This window comes from Rhipicephalus microplus, chromosome 3, assembly GCF_043290135.1.
Source record: "Rhipicephalus microplus isolate Deutch F79 chromosome 3, USDA_Rmic, whole genome shotgun sequence".
NCBI classification, from domain to species: domain Eukaryota; kingdom Metazoa; phylum Arthropoda; class Arachnida; order Ixodida; family Ixodidae; genus Rhipicephalus; species Rhipicephalus microplus.
In genome coordinates this window covers 38024831-38045645 of record NC_134702.1, presented here as the reverse complement: position 1 = coordinate 38045645, position 20815 = coordinate 38024831, and the positions used below count along the sequence as shown (strand labels likewise).

Below are 20815 nucleotides of genomic sequence, written 5' to 3'. Positions count from 1 at the left end.
TCGAAGCGTAAGTCGAAAACGATTAACAGGCGCTCAAGCCAAATCGCACGGGCCATTTTCGCGCACTGGCCCGCTCCCCAAAAAGCCGAATGCTATCCGTCCACCAGTCCAGCGATGCGAAAATAAATAAAAGCACAGAAAGACGCGGGGAGAAAAATGCAATCGCCACTGGGAATCGAGGGCACGCGCGCAACATCTCTGCCGGCCGTTATTGTTATACGGTCAGTGGCTCCTAGCTCCGAGCGCGGACAGTGGTCATGCCGAGCCTATGGGACTCGATCGGGACCCTCTCACACAACCTTCGACGTCAGTCACTGCACCGCGGTTCGAACTCCCGATCCTCTCCTCTATACTCACAGAGAACTCGCTCACAGATCATACAAAAAAAAAAAGAAGGGCTGCTCTGTCGCCTTATAGGTTGGCCTCTGCCGGCATCCCCTAGCCCCCCGTTTTTTTCGCGTCCGGGTTTCGCAAGGTAGTCCGCAGACGTAAAACCTTATTCCTTTTGCGCAATTCATATTTCTCAAACCTTCGTTCGTGTCTTTTTTTTTTCTTCGAGCTTCTGCAGCATACGTGTTTACCAGTAAGCTTTTATTTATTTTTTTCCCCCTTATCTCGGAGCGCAGACAGCATTGTGCTGCACCAGCGGCATTTCAATGTCCTCCACTGCGCCTTTCTGAGGTCAGTTCCATCCCTCCCACGACATTTTTTTTTTATTTACTCGTTCTAGCAGACTCCACGTCGCAGCTCGGTACTCCCCAACTGCAGTTCTCTCTCTATCGACACCCTCTTCCTTACAAGTGAGAAACCCTCGATTCGGTTGGTCAAGCTGACCGGAATGCGGGGTGGGGTGGGGGGTTATATTCCGGCACAGCGCCATTGTGATCCCCGAGTCTTATATGCATGCGCAACGCGCGCTGTTATCCTTATCGCGCGCTTTCCCCATCGCGTGACCTTACACACACGCACGCTCAGTGCACAAGGCAGTCTATATGTTCGTTTTTGCAACCACCTTTTTTTTTTTTTGGAGCACGTATACGAGACTTTCGCAGCTCCATGACAGAGGCCTCTTGTTGTGCTGTGTTGCGGACATTACGTCGTCTGCCACTGCCGGGCCCACGTACGGCCCACCTCTGTTGCGGAAAGGTCGTCTGCTTCCGGTTGCGTCTTGGAAGCAGCAGCTGCCCTTTGCGTCATCCGCTTTTTTTAGTTTCCTTAACTTCTGCTTTTCCTAGCAGACGTGACATGCAGACGCCCCCGTGTGCAGAAGTTGCCTCCACAGATTTTTTTTTTATTTTCCGTTCTGGAATGGCCTTTCAAGGTTAAAAAACACCTTTTCTTGGCACGCTTTGAGCAAATAAACAAATGAAGCGAAACCGTGCATTAGTGGGTGCATTATATCTTTCAAAAACGCAAGCGAGTTTCGCAAACCTGCGAGTGTGTACGGAGAGAACACGTTGCATAATGTACGTTATGTCATTGAACACGCAAGCGTTCTGAAAAGGGATTTTACGCAAAGAGAAACAAAAAAAAGCTTTCGAGAACTGCACTTCAGATAAAAAGATGGTGTACCTTTTGACAACGCTTTGCGCCGACACAGACAAATGTATAACTGGATATCAGCGTCATCTGAACAAAACCAAATAAGATATGTTTTTTTGTGGGCTCGCATGTCTGTCGATCAGCCGTTTCCCTAGCTCCACATATAGCAAATGTGGTATCACGTGACGCGACCAGACGACAGATGACACGTCCAAACACGATAATGATGACATGCAAGTGATGTACGGCATAATTTACGTCCGCCTCGTAACGTTGTGCTGATTTTGAAGCGGCATATCAACATTGCTCATTCGTGCTTCACATATAGTCGATTCCCACTGTACGTGGGATCTGTCGATTTTTCGTCAAGGGTAGCGTAGTTCGAACGTTGCTAGATACAAACATACACTCACACACATAAGAGCGACTTACAGTGAATTGGAGCAGTGTGCGAACAATGAGGAGGACACTGGTCCCATGCCAAGCCACGTAAGCATCGGGGCGAAGCAACATATACGTTAATTCCCTATCGGTCTCGCCCGGGCTTCGCTCGATAAGGAGGAATGCAGGTGCTCAGCTTAACAGCAACAAAAACAACCGAAAGACAGCCATGAACCACTCCAAAAATCGTAGGAGAACCTCCCCACCTTCTCGAGAGCACAAACATGCCTCGCAAGAACCCGAAAATTCGTCTACTAGCGTTGATTAACTTATTACGCTGACTTAACAGCTATAATGCGAGATAATTAGTATATGGACTCGTAGTTAAAACAGCAGGGAACAAAACATGCCCAAAGTAATGATTGATATCTGGGGTTTGACGTTCCGAAACCACCACACGATTATGAGAGACGCCGTAGTGGAAGGCTCCGGAAATTTCGACCACCTGAAGTTCTTTAACGTGCACCCAAATTCGAGCACATGGGCCTACCTCATTTTCGCCTCCATCGAAAATGCAGCCACCGCAGTCGGGATTCGATCCCGCGACCGGCGGGTCAGCAGCCGAGAGCCTTATAGCCGCTAGACCACCGCGGTGGGGGCAAAACATGCACAAGTCAATAATGCTGTCTAACGCCATTACACACAGATACAGCGCTAGTACTGTGTCTATACTTGTCCGCATTGCATTCTGTGCCGTTTTCACAGCTGAAACATGACGCGCATAAGAAGGCAAAAAAGAGTTCGTTCTCGTGTGTTTATCACCTGTGGCCTTCCCATGACCTGCGGTCATATTCAAAATGGAACATCAATTAGCACGCAACCAAATATTGCTTGAGCGCGAATGCGTACGGGGCACGTATGACCGTTACGCGACACGAGCAAAGTATTTTAACAGCGCCGCAATTAAAAATCGTCGAGCAAGCAGTGTACTTACAAGCGGCAGTAGGCGGTGTGCGGCAGCATCGCTGAATCGAAAAAGAACGGGTCAGAACTAAAGCGGAGCGCGCTCTGTTCCACTGAAGCCGGTCGAGTCGGCCAATGGAAAAACAAAGAGCACCGACAGCGGTATACAGAGACGCACAGCAGTCGCTGCCTCGATCCCTGCAGCTGGACAGAATCCTCAATTAACTGCGCTGACGCATACATGTGAACTCAAGCGGCGACTCGAGCAACGAGGTTAGCGACCGGTGGCTGCTTTGGAACATGCGACTGTGCATCGCCCGTGTGAGTTCGCACTCGAGCTGCATGGGATACAGTGCCTGCGCGCGTCCTTGAAAACAACACCTGTTGCTACGCGACGACGTCAACAGTCGCAGAATACATGAAGGAATGTTTGAGTCAGGGCGCGGAGCTTTTTTATTAGTGGCACTCTTGTTTTCCTTCTTTTTCTTACAAGCACTTCCGAATGCGCATTCACTTTCGGTTTTCTGACTATCTTGAAAAGCCTTGAAAAAAAAAAAAAACTGGTACCAAGTCAAGGATTTTGGTTCAATTTGATATTGTTAAATAGGATAGGTATATCGGGGCATAAGCTTACGTGAGGCTCAATGAACTGTTTGGAGTTGATTAAAATTACTGAGTTCATTGAAAGGGCAGGTGGTTTCCTTCCCAACAGTTCGATACCATTACGACCCTTGGCGGCCGGAGCAGGTCTTCACCACGTGCTTATTTTGATGTGGCCTCCGAGAACCGCTTGGTCAGCCGCAATCAATGCGGCTGACCAAGCAATTCCGAGAAAACACAAAAGTCCGAGGAAACACAAAAGTTAACCCAAGGAAGACACACACGAACGCCGAAGCGAGATTGTCAATACCAAAAACCTATAGCAAAACTTGGGATCACCTTTTTTTCCAATCATATGTATTACTTATTCTCTTCCCAACACAGCCTGTAAACAGGTATACAACAAAGATGTGAGCCACATTAATTTCCGCATTTCCTCGCATACCGACACCGACTATAGCATTCGCTCAATGTTGGCTACAGTGCAGCTGGATAAGTTCTCTAATGTTGACTAAAGCATACATGCAATGTTAAATAAATCTGAAAGCCGCATTTACTGGCATACACGCAGCACCTAATTGCACAGGTAATGCTAGCTAAATGATGCCGAATGTCAGCTGATTGTAGACAAACTATGGATAATTCTAGGTCATTCCCAACATCAGCTATAGATTTAAAGAGTTATTTTCCTGTGTTTCAGATACGTAATATTGTGCACGCTGTGAAACTTCGTAATGGGTCAGTTAGGCTTGCTGAATGATGTGAAGTGTTGGCCAAGTCGTGGTTAATTGTACGTCAGCATTGTTATAAGCTCTTCACCTACATACCACTTCTACGAAAAGTACGAAACGAATTTGCACTCACACGGCGCAAGAGTCCTTGTGCTCTTAATTTCGGCCCACGGCACGAGAGTTCAATGCCCCATACGCGAGTGGAACGCTGGATGATTTTCTGTGGCACGTTTAATGAAGCTGCTTGTTTTTTCTCGGACCGATCGAGCAAAAAATACCCGCACTGACAGTGAAGTGAAACAGAACTATTGTCGCATTATCATTGAGTCAGCGCCGTTTGGGGAAAAATGATTGACCACATGCACAGGTGAGCCATACGCCAGCGTGATCACATAGTTAATTGGATGCTTGCGTTGGTTAAACGCGCGTTTCAGAGCGTTGACTCTTAACTATACCAGGCTAATTACTTATACCGGGCTAACTATACCGGCCTATTTACATTCGTGATTGATATGTGGGGTTTGACGTCTCAAAACCACCATATGATTATGAGAGACGCCGTATTGAAGGGCTCTGGAAATTCCTATTTACATTCAAATAATCATAAATGTTCCGCTGCAATTGAAAGTGCGATTAGCTTCTCCGTCGACTCATTCAGCAATTAATTGTAGCTTGAAGTATGGCACTAAGCACGACATAAAATAAAGTTCACGAATGTTTGGGCATGCTGGCCTTTTGAGGTTAAATAAAAGCACCCGCAAAACACGGACGAGAAGAGAGGCACACATGCATATAAAAACACGAGCACATATATAGTATGCACACAAAAGCTCCTTTTGTAGTGCGAGAGACGTGTACGAAAACTTAATTTCTGACACAGAAGAGAACCGCGAGGTTAGAAGAAAAAAAAACACTAAATGCCAGAACGGCTGCTAGTTGTGAGAATAAAAGGCGCATGTGGCGAGCGACGTCGAAGTGTTCCCGCTCGCGTATAGCGTATATATATATATATATATATATATATATATATATATATATATATATATATATATATATATATATATATATATATATATATATATAGCAGTCCGCCTCGACCGCGCGATCATTGACACGGCGGCCTTTTATTTCTTGATCCGTTGTCTTTTGAATCGCGAGAAAGATAAACAATGCGAGGTACCGAAAAGTGCACGTTTTATGATTTTTTTTCTTTGTCACTACACACGACACAAGCATTGAAAGCAAACAAACATACCAATACTATGCTAAGCGCAGGGTTACTACGTGTCGATAACCAGGATGTGATTATAAGGAACGCCAGTAGTATCAAAATTCGAACGATTTGAAACACGCCAAATTTTTTCAAATTCATTTCAATAGAATGCATAAACATGAATACAACTCGCATTATGCTCTTATCAAAATGCGCCGGGAAATTCAACAACAGCGTACTTCAGGTTTATCAGTACCACGCCTTAGGTGCTATAAGATAACCCGGAGGCGTCATGAAATAGAACACAACGAAAGTATTGGCGTTAGAACAGGAAGATTAAACGGTTAGACGTTTATAAACAAGTACCACCACTGAAGAAGCGGGTCGAAAATCTCACATAGAGGAAGAACGAGATGCCTTTCAGCATATATATATATATATATATATATATATATATATATATATATATATATATATATATATATATATATATATATATATATATATATATATATATATATATATATATCGTGCGTGTTTATCGTACTCGCGAGTTTCGGATATTCGCAGAATTCGTTGACACTAGAGAGAGAGAGATATGGTATGAAGAAAGGCAGGGATGTTCACCAGAACGCAAGTGTCTGGTTTGCTACCTTGCACAGGTGAAGGGGAAATGGGAGACAAAGAAGCAAGGAAAAGAGAATGAGACAAAGAGCGGGATGAAAGCGAAAACACACAAACACACTAAAACGTCACAAACGTTCGACCAGGTGGGTCGATCACAGAAGCTCAATCGTTCCGGTATTCCAAACAACGGAACTACGTCACAACGAGAGCGACTTGAAAAATTCGGACCCCTCGACCAGCTGGCAGAGTAAACGCACTGGCGAACTCCGGATTGAAAAATAAAATAAATAAAATCTGTTTGGGCGTTCTCTATAGCTGCCTTTGAAGGCACCGATTCACTTGGAGCCCACAGACAGGCTCGACTCATCTGCACAAAACTATACAAGGTCATATTTGCATCGAGACAGACAATTCACGTGCGACAGGCGTACTATAGAAGCGAGGATTAAGTGTTCCGTAAACCACCGTGCACAAAGAGTCGATCTGAAATTTCAACAGATTTCTTGATGAAAAAACGCGCGCGTACTTCGGGAATCGTAAAAGACAATTTTTTTTATTTCACAAGTGTTCTACGTACCCAGAAAGATGGGAAATATTAGTCCAATAAAAGATTCAACAAAGCCTGCCATAAACTCAGCGGTGACTCAGTTTTACGCTCAGTGCAGAGACGAGCTATCGACCTAACATCTAAACGCACGTATATACACTATTACATTTTTTTTTTATTATGACGTGAGCGTTGACCTTTGGAAATGGAAGCGTCTAATATAGGCGCGAAATGGCGACATTTACTACACCATGCGCCAACGCAGAGGCCGCGCTCACGCGCCAAGCTACGCTGTTTTACTACGCTGTTTACTACAGATGCATACGCACTACATTCTAAGGAGAAAAAAAAAAAGACTAACGGAAGCAATCGTGCACGAAAAAAAAGAGGGTCACACAAAAGAAAAGACAAGAACAAGCGCATGCTCCAGTATTTTCTTCCTGTCTGTCCATCTTGTTTCTGACGCTGCTTGCTAAAACTAACTGACCCAGCTATGTACATTTATGCAAAAAAAAAAAAGTACTCCTTTGACTCTTTTCAGAAGGTCTTGGCTTACCACGTTTATGACTCTTTACAGATCCGACTTTTTAAAAGAAAGTCAACATATGACTTTTTAAATAGGCGCGTCTACTCTCTTTGGGGGTCAGTGTATACTCTTTTCTAAGAGTCGTGTCATTTATTGATTGATGATTGATTGATATGTGAAGTTTAGCGTCCCAAAACGACCGTATGATTAGGAGAGACGCCGTATACAGCGCTGGGCTCCAGAAATCACGACCCACCTGGGGTTTTTAACGTGCACCCAAATCCAAGACACGGGAAGAGTCCTGTGACCACAAAAGCGTAGACGTGCCTCTTTCAAGAGATTCGTATACGTGACAAGTCAAGACCCATTTAAAAGGAACCACACGTACTCTTTTTTTTTTTTTAGAGTGTATCAGCTTATCTGTGTGAAGCCGCTGACACGTTCATCGTCACGTGGCTGATCTCATTTGTTCTCGCCGATATTCAAAAACTATCGTATCCTGGCAGTGACTCTGGTGACATATTAAAATTGCAAGGCTGTACTTGCCAACACCTGGACCACGAAGTCCTAGCGACAGGGCTCTTATTTCCAATAAGAGTCCCGTGTAACGCAGTCCGCCTTTTTAACCCTCTGGAAAAGTTTGCGATGTGGAAGAGATAAAAAAATATCGACGTAAAGAATCGGTATCTTCAGAATGGTTGAGGAAATCACCTACCGTCCGCCAGCGATAAAGTATCGAACTGCGCACAAACGCACCAGTACCGCACGTATTCGTGCGTGTAATGCAGAAATCCGCCGTATTTATGCAGTCACACAAACAAACTACGTCACATTCCTCACGTGGAGACCATGGTTTCGAACGCCCGAGCTTCATACATAAACTACCGGGGCCTCAAGTGACGATTCCGAACAAGTGTTATGATTTGTTTAGAATTTATTCCCGGGAGCAATCATGCTACATCCGTTCTATATATAGCATGTTTTCCAGTACAGGCTGCCGAAGAACGATAACCAATATTTTATAGCGGAAGCACCCACCTACAGAAACTGCATAGGGAAACATTTCTAATGCTGTAAGGGAAAGCAGCCACAATAAAAAAAAACTTCATCTCGGGATGTCTTCGTCTCATACTTCATCTCGTGATAGCTCGCGTTTTTATTACGACTATTCGGTCAGCGCAATCTGTTCGCTATGAGGTCGTTAAACGTCGGCGACATTTACAGGGCTATAAAGGCGCTAAACAAGCCACCCACAGTTTTGTACCATGTATACGTGTGTTCATCGTGTTACTACGACATTACGGTAAGTTACAGTGAGATAAGCGACGCGTTAAGGAAAAAAAAAAACAGGAGCTTGTTCGTTTAGCAAGGCTAAGACGAAACTCGACACTACTTAAAAAAAAAGGGGGGGGGGGGGGGGAGGGGATTTCCCGTAAGAGAAACTGTCTCAACGCGAAAAGCATTTCAAGAAATGAAAATTTTACAATACAATTTAAAAAATAAATTAGGAAAAGCTTGTAACCAAGAGCACATAGTGGCTGTAGCTTTTATTTGCTTTTTTAAACCATTACCAACTTGCTGCCTTACTGCCTACATTGGCAGACTCTTCAATGTTGCTACGGTTGCTCCCTCTTGCGTACCGTTACTATAACATTTTGCCCTGCACCTGTTAAACGAATCTTAGGCGTTATCATTTCGAGCTTTTTTACAGCTTATCTACAAGCTTGGGGATTCGTTCCAAGATTATTGGGGCGATATTTGCAAGCTCAGTACCCCGTCTTGGGTTTTTTCTATTAGACCATGTCGAGACTGTTAAGCAAAATAGACATAACATATTGTTTGCCTAAATATGCTTGATTGAAATTTCTACGCTGTTATCTCGCGCACCTAATAAAATACGGCATGTAGATATAGGCGCGTTACAAACTATACATGCTAAGGCATAGCTGCTCACCGACATTAGCTGTGTAGCCCAGAGGTACGGCTATGGATACTCTAAAAAAGACATGAATTGCGCAGGCGTGTCATTGTGTATGTACGCTGTTATCACCTGGGCATAATTATCCAATCATATATGGCAATGCTGACGCTAGCAAATTTGACCGGTATGAAAACAAGTGATTCGCGAGGCGAAGTTTTCATGGTTACTGCATTTTTCGGAGGGGGAGGGGGTAGTAACCATTATTACTTAACTTTACTAATTGGCAACGGGAACGGTAGTAAATGCTACCAATCGCGTTTGCAAAGGAAAGAGTAGCAACAGTTAATAACCTCCCCGACACTAACCGAACCTGAAACAAGTGACAAGTAGTTAGTAAATCGGAGTTAGTACTTTGACGTTTTTTTTAGTGTAGTACACGCATTCTATTTGACACATTGCAAAGAAAAAAGCCAATGATAAACGTCACTGCCATTACGTGAGTAAACACTGTAGGCTTCAAACGAGCTCACATGCTTCTATTATAATAGCGTATACTTATAAATGACAGTTGATTTGTGGTTTTGCACGTTACACCATTCATGTTCTGGCTTATAACACTATATTTCTTTCTGTGTATACATATAAAGCTGAATAAATAACTTTCAAGTTTGCCGATCAGAAAGGCATAATTAAACAAGTACATGCACAAACACGCGTGGAAACGAACGAGTTCCACCCTCGGTTTATTTAGTCAAGACAAAACAAAAATTTTCAAGGTTCACCCCAAAGCTGGCTTTCCCGTTTAACGGCGAAGCGCAGTGTTTGGCCCAACCTGCAGCGCCTGCGGCGGGGTTGCAAGGGCGCTTTGGTGTTGGCGGCGCAACCACATTCCTGGCATAACCAGAAGAGAGAGATATATATAGGTAAGAAGAATTCACAACCAACTCAGCCGTAAACAACGGGCGTCCCGCTTTCCCACATAAAAAAAAGAAAAGGCAAGGATAACAGATACAGAGAAAAGAAGAAGACGGGTTGTCAGACGCGTTGCCCCCGACACGAAGGTCACCGTCGCGGCTGCGACACTGCCGGAATCACGCGAGAAAAAGAAAAGAAGAAAAAATCTCCAACTGGGTTACTAGTTAAGTCGGCGTTGAGCTAAGCTCGCAATAGAAGAAGCATAGGCGGAGAAGCATAGCGAAGAAGAGTCATCCTTGCGTGCGTAGCGGTGCTTCTTCAAAGACGCGAGTCACAGCACGGTCTTTCCCTCTTTCTCTCCTTCGTCAATTTGCTTTTCTTTTAGTTTTCCCGCCAGTTTCGTCATAAGCCGCCCAAGAAGTGCACTGGAGAGGGGGAGGGGGGTTGCCCAGTTCACGTCTAGACATCCCCGGGCCACCAAGCGATCGCCTCAGGACTCGACTCGCGGCGGTACGTTCGTCGTCATCAGCGTGATGACCTCCTCGAATCCACTGTTTTTCTTTTCTTTCGCGTACCTTCTTCGAGAGGAACGGCACATCAACGCAACTCCCCTCCCCATTTCCCCCGGGATGAGGGTGAGAGGGACGACGGCGAGCGTGCCACTGGGTCGTCCTTGGCACTACTGCCTCCATTGCTCGGCGTAGCGCGCCCTTGACACTGAGACGGCCAGACGGGAGAGGAGAGGAAACGCAAGGCGTTGACGCCGCGCCAAGGTCAGGTTAGGTAAGGTTTCCTCCTCCTCTTGCGCCACCCGCGTTCTTTTCTTTCCGCGCAGGCGGGTGCCATCACGTGTGGAAAGGACATACCGCTATTTACACAGCCAAGCGCAGCGGAGAGTACGTGCGCGCTAAAAGAGCCACAACCCCCCCCCCCCCCCCCCCCCCCCCGTTGCAAACGTGCAGAACATGCGCGGTTACGGAGTTGAGTTTTGGATACGGAGATGCCGGGAGCAACCCATTTCCCCCGTAATCGCGACGTTTCAGTAAAGAAACGGGCTGCGCACATTTAAGCGCGCCGCACAGTCAGGTGCATAAGCTCTAAGACAACACTTTTCGCGGCACGTGCGCCTTTTGACAAGCCTGACGCAAGACGCCGGCGGTTTCTTCTTGTTTTGCGGGAAGAAGCGTGAGCGGCGGCTTTTGCACGCAACTTGTCGCGACGCCGCGCCTACACGCGTGCCGTGGAAGATTAATGTGACGTTTCCTGCGACGACGCAGTTGCGTATGCGGCGCAGCGAAGAGAACGCGACTGTGCAATGTTGGGAAAAGCATCTTACGTTGCTCACCTTCGCATCTAAGGCATCTCTTAGTTTGTTATTTGTTGCTCTTTTTTTTTCGGCTTTCGCGGGTAAGCCGCGTATGTAATTTTGCCGAAATATGTGCGCACGGTTGTATTATGGTCGCGGCGAACACCCTTTACAAGTTACATGCATTGATTGGTTCTCAATTCTTTGTTTTTTTTTCTTCCTAAAACAAAGATTTTCAAAAAAAAAAGCTAGCGGCAGCTGGCTGGGGACAGCGCGGATTTATGTAAGTTTATTTTTACTTCAAAAGTGTGCGCACAGCCGTAACCAATTATATTCAAAAACTAAGACCAACTTTACAAATGCAGCGTCTACAAGCGCGGCACATCCAAGAAGGAAGCACTACACAGAGACAGGTAGGTAAGGAGATGTTTCGCCTACACAAGCGTCGGCCTGCCAATATGGTTAGGCTCGTGAAGCTAAGAGTAAGAGTCCAGGTGTTACAAATCCGGTATGCCAGTTACTATAAACGTTACACCCATTGTCGATCACTATAATTAAGTAAACAACACAAAGCGATTTCTTAGCCACACTTAATACGGTGCAGTAGTTCCTGCGACGACCAAAGCACACTTGAGCGAGGAATCGTAATCAAGTCGACTCGAGCACTGTACGCAGCAAAGGGGCTCTTTATCTATGCGCCGTCGGTTACATTTCGCAAACCCTTACATCTTATCGGTTTTCCGAGAATCCCCAGCGAGTGGAAAACCACCCGAGTTTTTTTCCACGATGCAGTTCTACAGATGCTAAAAAAGGTTAACATGCGCGAAACAACACGCGGAAAAAAAGCCAAGCGACGCAGCTCTGACTTTCAACTGCGAATGTTTATGACAGACAGCTAGCCGTTTTTCGCCCGTGTTATTTTGCGCCCTTTGTTGACCTTAAACACGTATAATCAAATTGGTAAAAAACTGTTATTCGTTTGTTTTGCAACACACATCGTCCACTCGCATTTGTTTACGACCTGCAACTATATTTTATGTTAATTTAGAGCAAGCCGCTTGAGAATGCTAACTTTACTGCGAGAACCATTAATTAACACGTGTGTGTGTGTGTTTTCATTTTCTGCTTTTACTCTGAGAACACTGTTAGACAGTATTTATTCACCCGGTTCTGCTGCTGCTTGTGTACCTGTCGGTAGCTATGTTCATGGGTTGTATGTTCGATCCATGCGAGCACTGAGGAGAAAGCACCTTGTTTGTGTAGCAACACAGCACATCATATCAAATCAAAACAACAACAAACAAAGCTACTGGCTAAGACGTGCACAGCATTATAGTGAATATGGGGGTAAATTTAGCTCGGCTTTCAATGTACAAGGACAGAGAAAAAAATTTTGGTTATTCGGAAAAGAATATTGTAAATAATACCTGCGGATAATATCAGCGTGGTTAAGCGCCGTATGAAACGAAGTATAGGGTAATGTATAATAATTATTTCCGGGTTTCTAATCTATTACCGATAGTACGGATCCATGCGATCGGCACCAATACACATCTCAAACCCAAACAACCTACCACAAACAATTCATGCCCGAAAACAAATCAGAAATTCTACATCAAAGACGCACAATGTGAAATCAACACACACTCTTGCACAGTTTGCTTTAAAAAGGAACCTCTACTCATCAGTGCTGACTATAGCCACGTTGTGTTTGTAGAACGTCAGTTACCTCGGTTCACGCCGCAACAGTAGCCGTACACAAACAATCGCCGAGCGGGAAGACAAAACAAACGTTTCCCAGCGAAACCACCAGCGTGGTTGGCTGCCAATATGACGCTGTCAGCTGCGAAGGATGTGTCGCACGCGCGCTGCGTCGACAGCCACACAAGCGAGCGAGCGTCGGTATCGGTCATGCCGAACGAGGTTATCGTGACTCGAGGTTCGGCGGATAGGCCGCTTCCTCGTTTCGTTCGTTGCTGCTGCAGTGCAGTGACCCGACCTCGCAGCCTTCGAACCTGCCTCTCTTCTCTCTTCCTCCTCACTCAGCACCCCTTTCTCTCCGCGCTCTGTCATCGGCGGCAACACCACTTATCAGCGGCGGCGGCCCGACTGCCTGCCTCCGCCACCCAACAGCGACGCCTTGCCGTTGAGCACGCACACGGCGACGCAACAGAAAGACCAGGCGGTTGCAGCCGCCGCTTGCACGTGCATATACGAACCGCTGTAACGCGACAGACCTAACCTTAGCTAAAAAATCTCTATCCCCCTCTTTACCCTCCCGTTCACACTACTCGGTTTATACACACACCGTCTTGAGTCCCTTCCGGAAGTAAAACTACAACGCCAGCAGTCTGCGCCACTTGCATAACAATGAACTTATCGCGCCGAACACGCCAATGCACCCTTCTGGTACATGTACGAACGCTTTTGTTTTTGTACTTTTTATACGTTCGTCTGCGGCGTTATCTATTTCAAGCGCTGTGCCCCGTGACGACGGCACGGTGACCTATAGAGACAAAAAAGTAATAAAACAAAAAGTAACAAAAAGTAATAAAAGGGCACCGCAGAGTAAAAGTGAATATGAGCACCACACACACACACACATATATATATATATATATATATATATATATATATATATATATATATATATATATATATATATATATATATATATATATATTCTTTTTAGGTTTTTAGGGATAAGCTTTCATTGGCGTTTATCGTGGTCGTCATCTTCGAGTACTCCAGATCGTGCAAGAGCAGAGCATATAAACAAGAGTGAGGCATGCCTTCCGGCACGGTTCCATAACCATAACTTATAAGCAGGAGAACAAAAGGTCTGCCATAAAACGGAACAAGCAGCGTGCTTGATAATATACCGCGCTGACGTCACCATTCCCGCAACGTGCGGCTGGCGGGAATGATGAGGTTAGCGCAACGCAATAAGCTACGACGTTGCGCTAAAATTATGTTAGGTGACGGTCATCCTCTCTCTGCAAGGGTATGCAGTCTACTACGGCGTCTCTCATAATCATATGGCAGTTTTGGGACGTTAAACCCCACATATCTATCAATCAAGGGTATGCAGTCACTGGCACGGAACGCAGTGAGCGAGACAATGCCAATGCTTGTGCTTACGAACCACTGTAACCGTTATTCACGTTCAGTTCAGTTCAGTTCAGTTCAGTTTTATTTCCTTAAAGGCCCCCATTCAGGGGGTGTTACATAAGGGGTGGGATTACAATTCAAAACAGCGGAGATTCAATTAACATTGCAAACAAAAAATTGAATTAACATGGCAGATGATCGGTGAGGCGTTCCAGGAAGGTAGATGATGAGGCAATTGTGACAATGTCGTAGGGCAGGCCGTTCCAGAAGGCTAGTCACATCAGAAGGCTAGTATAGTCCAGGAGAGATCAGTGCGGTTCAAATACATATCTCCCACGCTAACATTACGCCATTTTTTACGACGAAATATACATTGACAACACAGACAAACACTATGCTTCAACGTGTGTACCTGATGCGGGATAAAGATAAAAAAAACACATTTCTCTGGGATCCGTTTCAGCCCTTCACTACGGCTTATACCTACCAATCATATCGCGTTTCGAACATGCCATATTCTAGAAATTATTATTGGGCACCATTTCGTAACTCGGCGAATCGTGGATTGTGTAGTCGCGTGGCGCATCGTGTTGAGTTGACAATGACGTCACTGAAAGTCGCGTTTTAGTATACCTAAACGGTGGGAACTTGTGATCGTGACGTCACGTCAACGTTACCAGCACATCACACACGGTGTTGTGCGTCGTTATTCTGACACATAGGCTATTACACTTCAGGGTGATATTGTGCGAGACTCGTGCGGGTTAACCGCCGTAGTGAATGCGCCGCGAAGACAACACAACAGCCACAACGTCGTAGGGCAGGTGTGCATGTTAAGGCGCCGAGTCCGTGACATCACGTGAATGATATGAATGCGTATTATGCATTTGCAGTGCTGAACTGCATCCCTTCGCAATTCACTCGCGAAGAGTCACATATTTAATGGCGCTGAATACGGTAAAGAGAACGGTCTGGACTAACGATGGCGACATTAATATGTGTAAAGAGACGCAGCATATGTTTGTAGCTGAAACATAGATAACTACGCGCTACGGCGCAAAGACCAGATCATCAAGAATACATCTTACAAAAGATTTAGTAAGCAGAGTTTCGGGCTACAAGGAAATAAGCTGAAAACCCTGCCTATCCCTACACAGAGTAGCATGCCAGCGGTATATAAATGCCAGCAAAATTCTGTTTTTTTTTTCTCATAACAAGTCTCTCTCTCTCTCTGATTACTCTTGTTTGAACGAAAACCACGTGGGAGGGGGTGCACTTTTCCCACATAAACTACGCTAACGGGTAAACAAGCTCGCCCAACGTTATAGGAACATCACATTGCCGGAGAAGAAGGAAAAATATCGTGAGAATAGTGGCGCAAAACTTAAACACGGACAAGTAAAAAATGATACACCACATAATTTGAACTTGTGCGCGTGTGTTGTGCGTATCATTGTTTGCTTGTCCATGACTATTGAATTTTACGTAACTGAAGTAATGCATATCTTCGGCTAGTCGGTTTATCAACCCTGAAAGCATGTTCAAACTGCGCGGAGACACCACGTTGGAAACGTAGAACACACACGTCTTGGACTTTGTGTGTGTGTGTGTTCTACGTAGATGTTCTACAGATCGCGGACAAATAGCTAGCGCACCATCGTTCAAATATCGCGAAAGCGGCAAAGCACATGCATATAAATATGGCATGAAAGACGGATTTATGCGCGTGCGCTACAAATCACAAACATTGACAAGCTGCCGCTACACAACGCGTTGCAAAGGTAACCAACTCTGCTTCATTACGCGGTAAAAAGGGCAACTTGGAGTATGTACATACAAAAGTCGCTCATTCCCGTAGAAAGGTGGGCTGTTTCAATACAAAATGTCAGTTCGGTGAAACCACCATTCATTTACGAATGAAAAACAGCACTTCCGACGTTGAACACCCTTCATTTCAATCTTTCTGGTATAAATACGTCCTAATGATGAAGAAATGGCCTTGCACATGCGACCACTGTACATGTCAGGTTTGTCTCGAAAGATTTGGCATTATCTCAGTTTTATACATGAGTCCATGACTTTCAAGCTTTGACGTTCTCTCGAATCACGTTTTGAGATAGACGGACGAGTTCGGGGTGCGGTCACCGAAATAACATCATGACGCAGTGAGAGATTAAAATAGTAAATTCGGTGGTATTATTTGTTAAAGTCAACGCATGAAAACGAAACGTGGTGTAATAATCAGTAGGTTTTAATGCCCGAAACTCCGTTATGATTATAAGGCACGGTTGCAAAAATTTCGACCACCTATCGAACCACCTATAGGGTGGTTCAACGTGCATTAGCATCGCTCAGTAAACGGGCATTTCGCACTCATCGAAATATGACTTTCTGGAATGGCATCGAACCCACGACCTTCGGGTCAGCAGGCTAGCCCCATCACCAGCCACAGAGAGGCGGCGTAGAGGGGCGGGATTCCAGATTTGTTTAGACCGCCTGGAGTTCTGTTCACCCTGCACCTAAGTCTAAATTTGCGGGTGCTCTTCTATTTCAGCCCTAATGAAATTTGCCAGCCGCACCACTGGAATTTGAACCCAGATCATCCTCGAGATTATCAGCGAAACAAATACGGGCGCAGTGAGAACCGAACCGATATAACCGACTTCTACGAGTGCTACAGTCTATTATAGTGTGCTTACCGGCGGTTCAGACTTTCGATCCAAACATTCACACGTGAGTTTACTTTGGAAACACGTGATAAGTTTGTTTGATTCACTGACTGAGGCCAACAGCACGCAAGTACGACAAGTCAAGCGACTTCGGAACGATGCGCGCGCTTCAAGAATCGCGGCAAGGCTGTTCACACCTGTGGCTCCGCGGAGGCTCACCTGATTTCGTGGTCCGCCCAACGGGGCTCGAAGAGCTGCACAATCTCTAGGCCGTAGCTTAGTGGAAGCATTCCCAGAAACCACCACCACCACTGGACTCCCAGGCGGCCGGCACTACGCGACCCCGAGTCGCGACACCAGCGGTACCGGTGGCAGAACACCGCTCATGGGAAAAAGTCGCAGAATTCTTCGTCGAAGAGACACGCACCAATGAAGGTAACGTGCGCCTTCTGGACGGCGCGCGTAAAGATGTGCGTAGCGGAGAGGGCGAGAAGCGCGAGCACACACGCCAAACGAAGGCAAGTCCACAATCCAATCCGGAACCGGGAAGGCGCCTTTTTCGCGAGGTGTCTTTCGCCGAGGGCACCCCCTCTTCTTATCTCCTCTTCCTCATTCTCGTCAGCTGTCTGTCACTCGCTTGCTGCGCGCGCGCGGCGGAATTGGAAGATAGCGGTGAGCGTGGCGACAGCACAAAAGGAAGGCGGAAAGAAATGGGGCCGGCAGCACTCCTGCGGCGTCGCGCCGCCTGTGGAACGAGAACGACTCGTGGTTTGAGGTCTTCACCCTCGCCACTGAAGATTGCACGTTGCTGCTGCAGCTGCGACACTTATCGCGTGCCCAGATATGACAAAGCTCGAAGTCTCCGGGAGGCTGGGGGTTCGAACCAGAAGTCGCCCTTTTCCGGTCGCGAAGACGTCCCCCACTCGCGTACCAGGCAGGAGTCCGCGGTCGACCGCGGATGCGCAAGAGGAGAGGCAAAAAACAAGCGGAGAGAGACACACCCGGTAGCGATAAGAACTCGTTGGCCCAGGAGAGCGGGATAGTCCGTCAAGGCTGTCCTTGTCCGGGCCGGTCGTGAGAGCGGAGCTGCCCCGGGCAGCAGAGCGGAGTGGCAGCGTCTGTCTTGGTCGACAGCGCGTACAACGTGTGGCCAGCTGAGCGGCGGCAAGGGACCAAAGGGGCGTCGGATGCAGTGAGCGAGGAGCGGCGTGCGCACGTCCAAGGTAGGAGGGGGTTGAATGCTTCTACAGTGGCTGCAGCTTCTACAGAGAAGACCGTTCCACAGGGAGGGGGGGGGATGGTGAAGAAGGAGGGAGGCGGTCGGAGAGTCGGTCTGTATGCCGCGCGCGCCGGTCGACGCGGAAGGGAGGAGGGTGGCGGCGGCGCTGGTGCTAGTGGCGGTCAGGCCAGGGCCGTCGGTGGGGGTCAACGCCTGATACAGCAACCCATTTCTGGGTCCCTCTTCTTCCTCCCCACTCCTGCTGCTGGGGGCGGCGAGAGCGCTGCTCTGGCGCAAGCGAGCTCGTCAACGCTCGAAATCCTTTAGCTGCTGCTTCTTGCATCCACCTTCTTTCTTCCTTTTCGCGATGAAGCGCGCCACACAATGCAATCGGCTGCCCCCGCACCGAAGACGAGCGCAGAGAAGCGGCAAAAACGCGCACCTGTGCCGATGAGCGGCGCGCACACCTGCTTCACGCTCGGCAGTGTTCCCTGCGGCGATTGAAAGATAGCCACGGCGCGGAAGAAATAATCTTGGAAAAACAAACGCACGCGGGGGCACGTATAGATAGTTTACGCGCACGCAGTTCATCTGTAAACGCACGCCGACTAGAAAAAATATATAAGAAGCTTAAAGGCGGCGCGGCGCTCGTCACGAAGCTCTGAGCTGCTATTGTTATAGAGTCCCAGAACGAACGGAGGACGCTCCAAACAGGAAGACAGATGTGCAAGGAAAGAACCAGACTGTTGGAAACTATGCTTTCGGGAAACCCGCTGGGCGTTTACACACTATAGGATGAAAGGAGAGAAGGGGGCTGGCACTGTTGCATATTGCGGTGGTCCCAGGCAGAGTGATTATTCTCGCGCAAGCGCTGAAAGAGCGCCACCATCCGCATTTCTTCCCGAAGCACGTCATCATCCGATAGCGCCGTAATCGCGAAACTCGATCGTGCAGTAATACGGCAGACACTTTCGTCGATGTGATGTCAATTCATTGAGCAGCGAAAAGTACTACCGCAGGTGTTTGACAAACACGTGCCGATGATCAAGGGCAACGTCGGATAAGGAAATGATTGGGGTCGAAAGTACAGCCTATTACGATGCTCCGTGGTACTGCATATCATGCATAAATGCATATCGGCTCCAGCAATCAACCCATCGAAGAACACGACCGATGTTACAAATGTAACCACCCCCTCACGTATTTCCTCCAGCATGTCGCAATGCGGTAGCGCGATTTTCCAGGCGACGCGAGGCTTCGCAAGGCCTCCGTATCACAGGTAATTTTCTGGTTCATGGGAAACCCTTTCCGATTTTGCTTGTCTACATTGACATATGACAACCCTTCTAGCGACACGTGTGCCCACGGCGACCGCTCAGGGAGCCTGCCGACGACTGAGCCCTGCCCAGCAAAGACTAGGATCACACTCGGCAGCAACACGACACCTTAGCATTTTGCTACTTGCCTCACCAGAGGTCGAAACACTAGCGACGTTGTATACATGTAAGAGGGCGCCACATCCAGCGACCGCAAGGTCACGTTATAGTGAACCCCGGAAGGGGTTCATCCTCTAGGAGGATTCGTCTCCGAATCCTCCCATATAGGTGTGCTGTACGCTGGCAGGTCTCTTCGAAAACGTTCCAGAGGAGAACGGGACCCAGTGTCATTACTATTATGCGCGCCCCTGGGCAGACAGCTGCACACCCCCTCCCCCCCATCACTTCTCCCTAGGACCAGCCTTTGAGTGGGCTCTGCCCGAGGCCGTCATCATCAGGCTCGGTGGCACCCAGAACAGACGGCTGCAAAAGAAGTTCTAGAAACCAGACGGATCTCCGGGTGGAGCTCCTCTCACGCGCACTGACGTGGCTGCGAGGAAGCGCGTTCCGATGACCTCAGCAGCGACGGCAGCAGCCCCGAGAGGCGTGCCTTCATCTTCTCCTCTTCTTCATCTGGGCATGAGTAGGTGTGTGAGGTGTGCAAGGAGAGGGGGGTAGTTGCCCATTAGGCAAAGAAACTCCCCCCTGTTGCACGAGCTGAGCGGCGCAGTCAGCGACGAATCGAAGCGACCTGACCGGCACGCCAACGGCGCGCCGTGGTGCGTGCAGCAGAAGCGGCGGTCGTCGACCTCTCGTCCGGGATGCGGCGGCGGGAGGAGCAGCCGCTAGGCCGTTACCGCCGTTGCTCCAATGACACAATGAGCAGGCCGACCGATGGGCTCTCTCTCCTCCTTCCTCGGCGTGCGCGCCTCTCCGTCCTCTCGCTGCTGCTTCCTCGATGCCGCTACCCCACCGAGCTGCAGGAGCGCGCGCACGCACTGCCACGAGCCGGCCGTACGTTCTTCATCCTCCTCACCCGCACTACGGCGTCGCTTTCCCTCTCCCCACTTCGTCGCACGCCCCTGCTCCGGGGATCCGAGTGCTCCTTGCGCATGGGCACCTCCAGTGATGGGCCAGATGGGAGATTACTAAGTTAATACTAATTGTTCAGGTTTGAAGTCTCACAACCATGATACGATTATGTGAGAAGCACTAGTGGAGGGCTCCA

The 20815-nt window shown here is 47.6% G+C and overlaps 1 protein-coding gene across 5 annotated transcripts in view; it reads right to left on the bottom strand.

Annotated features, from left to right (window-relative positions):
- Positions 1 to 20815, bottom strand: part of E23 (ABC transporter G family member E23) — a 482421-nt gene that overhangs the window by 87611 nt on the left and 373995 nt on the right. The window contains exon 1 of one of the 5 annotated variants that reach the window (XM_075889250.1): positions 17272 to 19183. The exons of 3 other annotated variants lie outside the window; for them this stretch is intronic. In XM_075889250.1, the coding sequence (XP_075745365.1) occupies positions 17272 to 17342 (71 nt within the window). In that variant the 5' untranslated portion in view covers positions 17343 to 19183. Of the gene's footprint in view, positions 1 to 2917; positions 3133 to 17271; positions 19184 to 20815 lie in introns of those variants that run through there. One more of the 5 variants, XM_075889248.1, reaches the window with a different exon arrangement.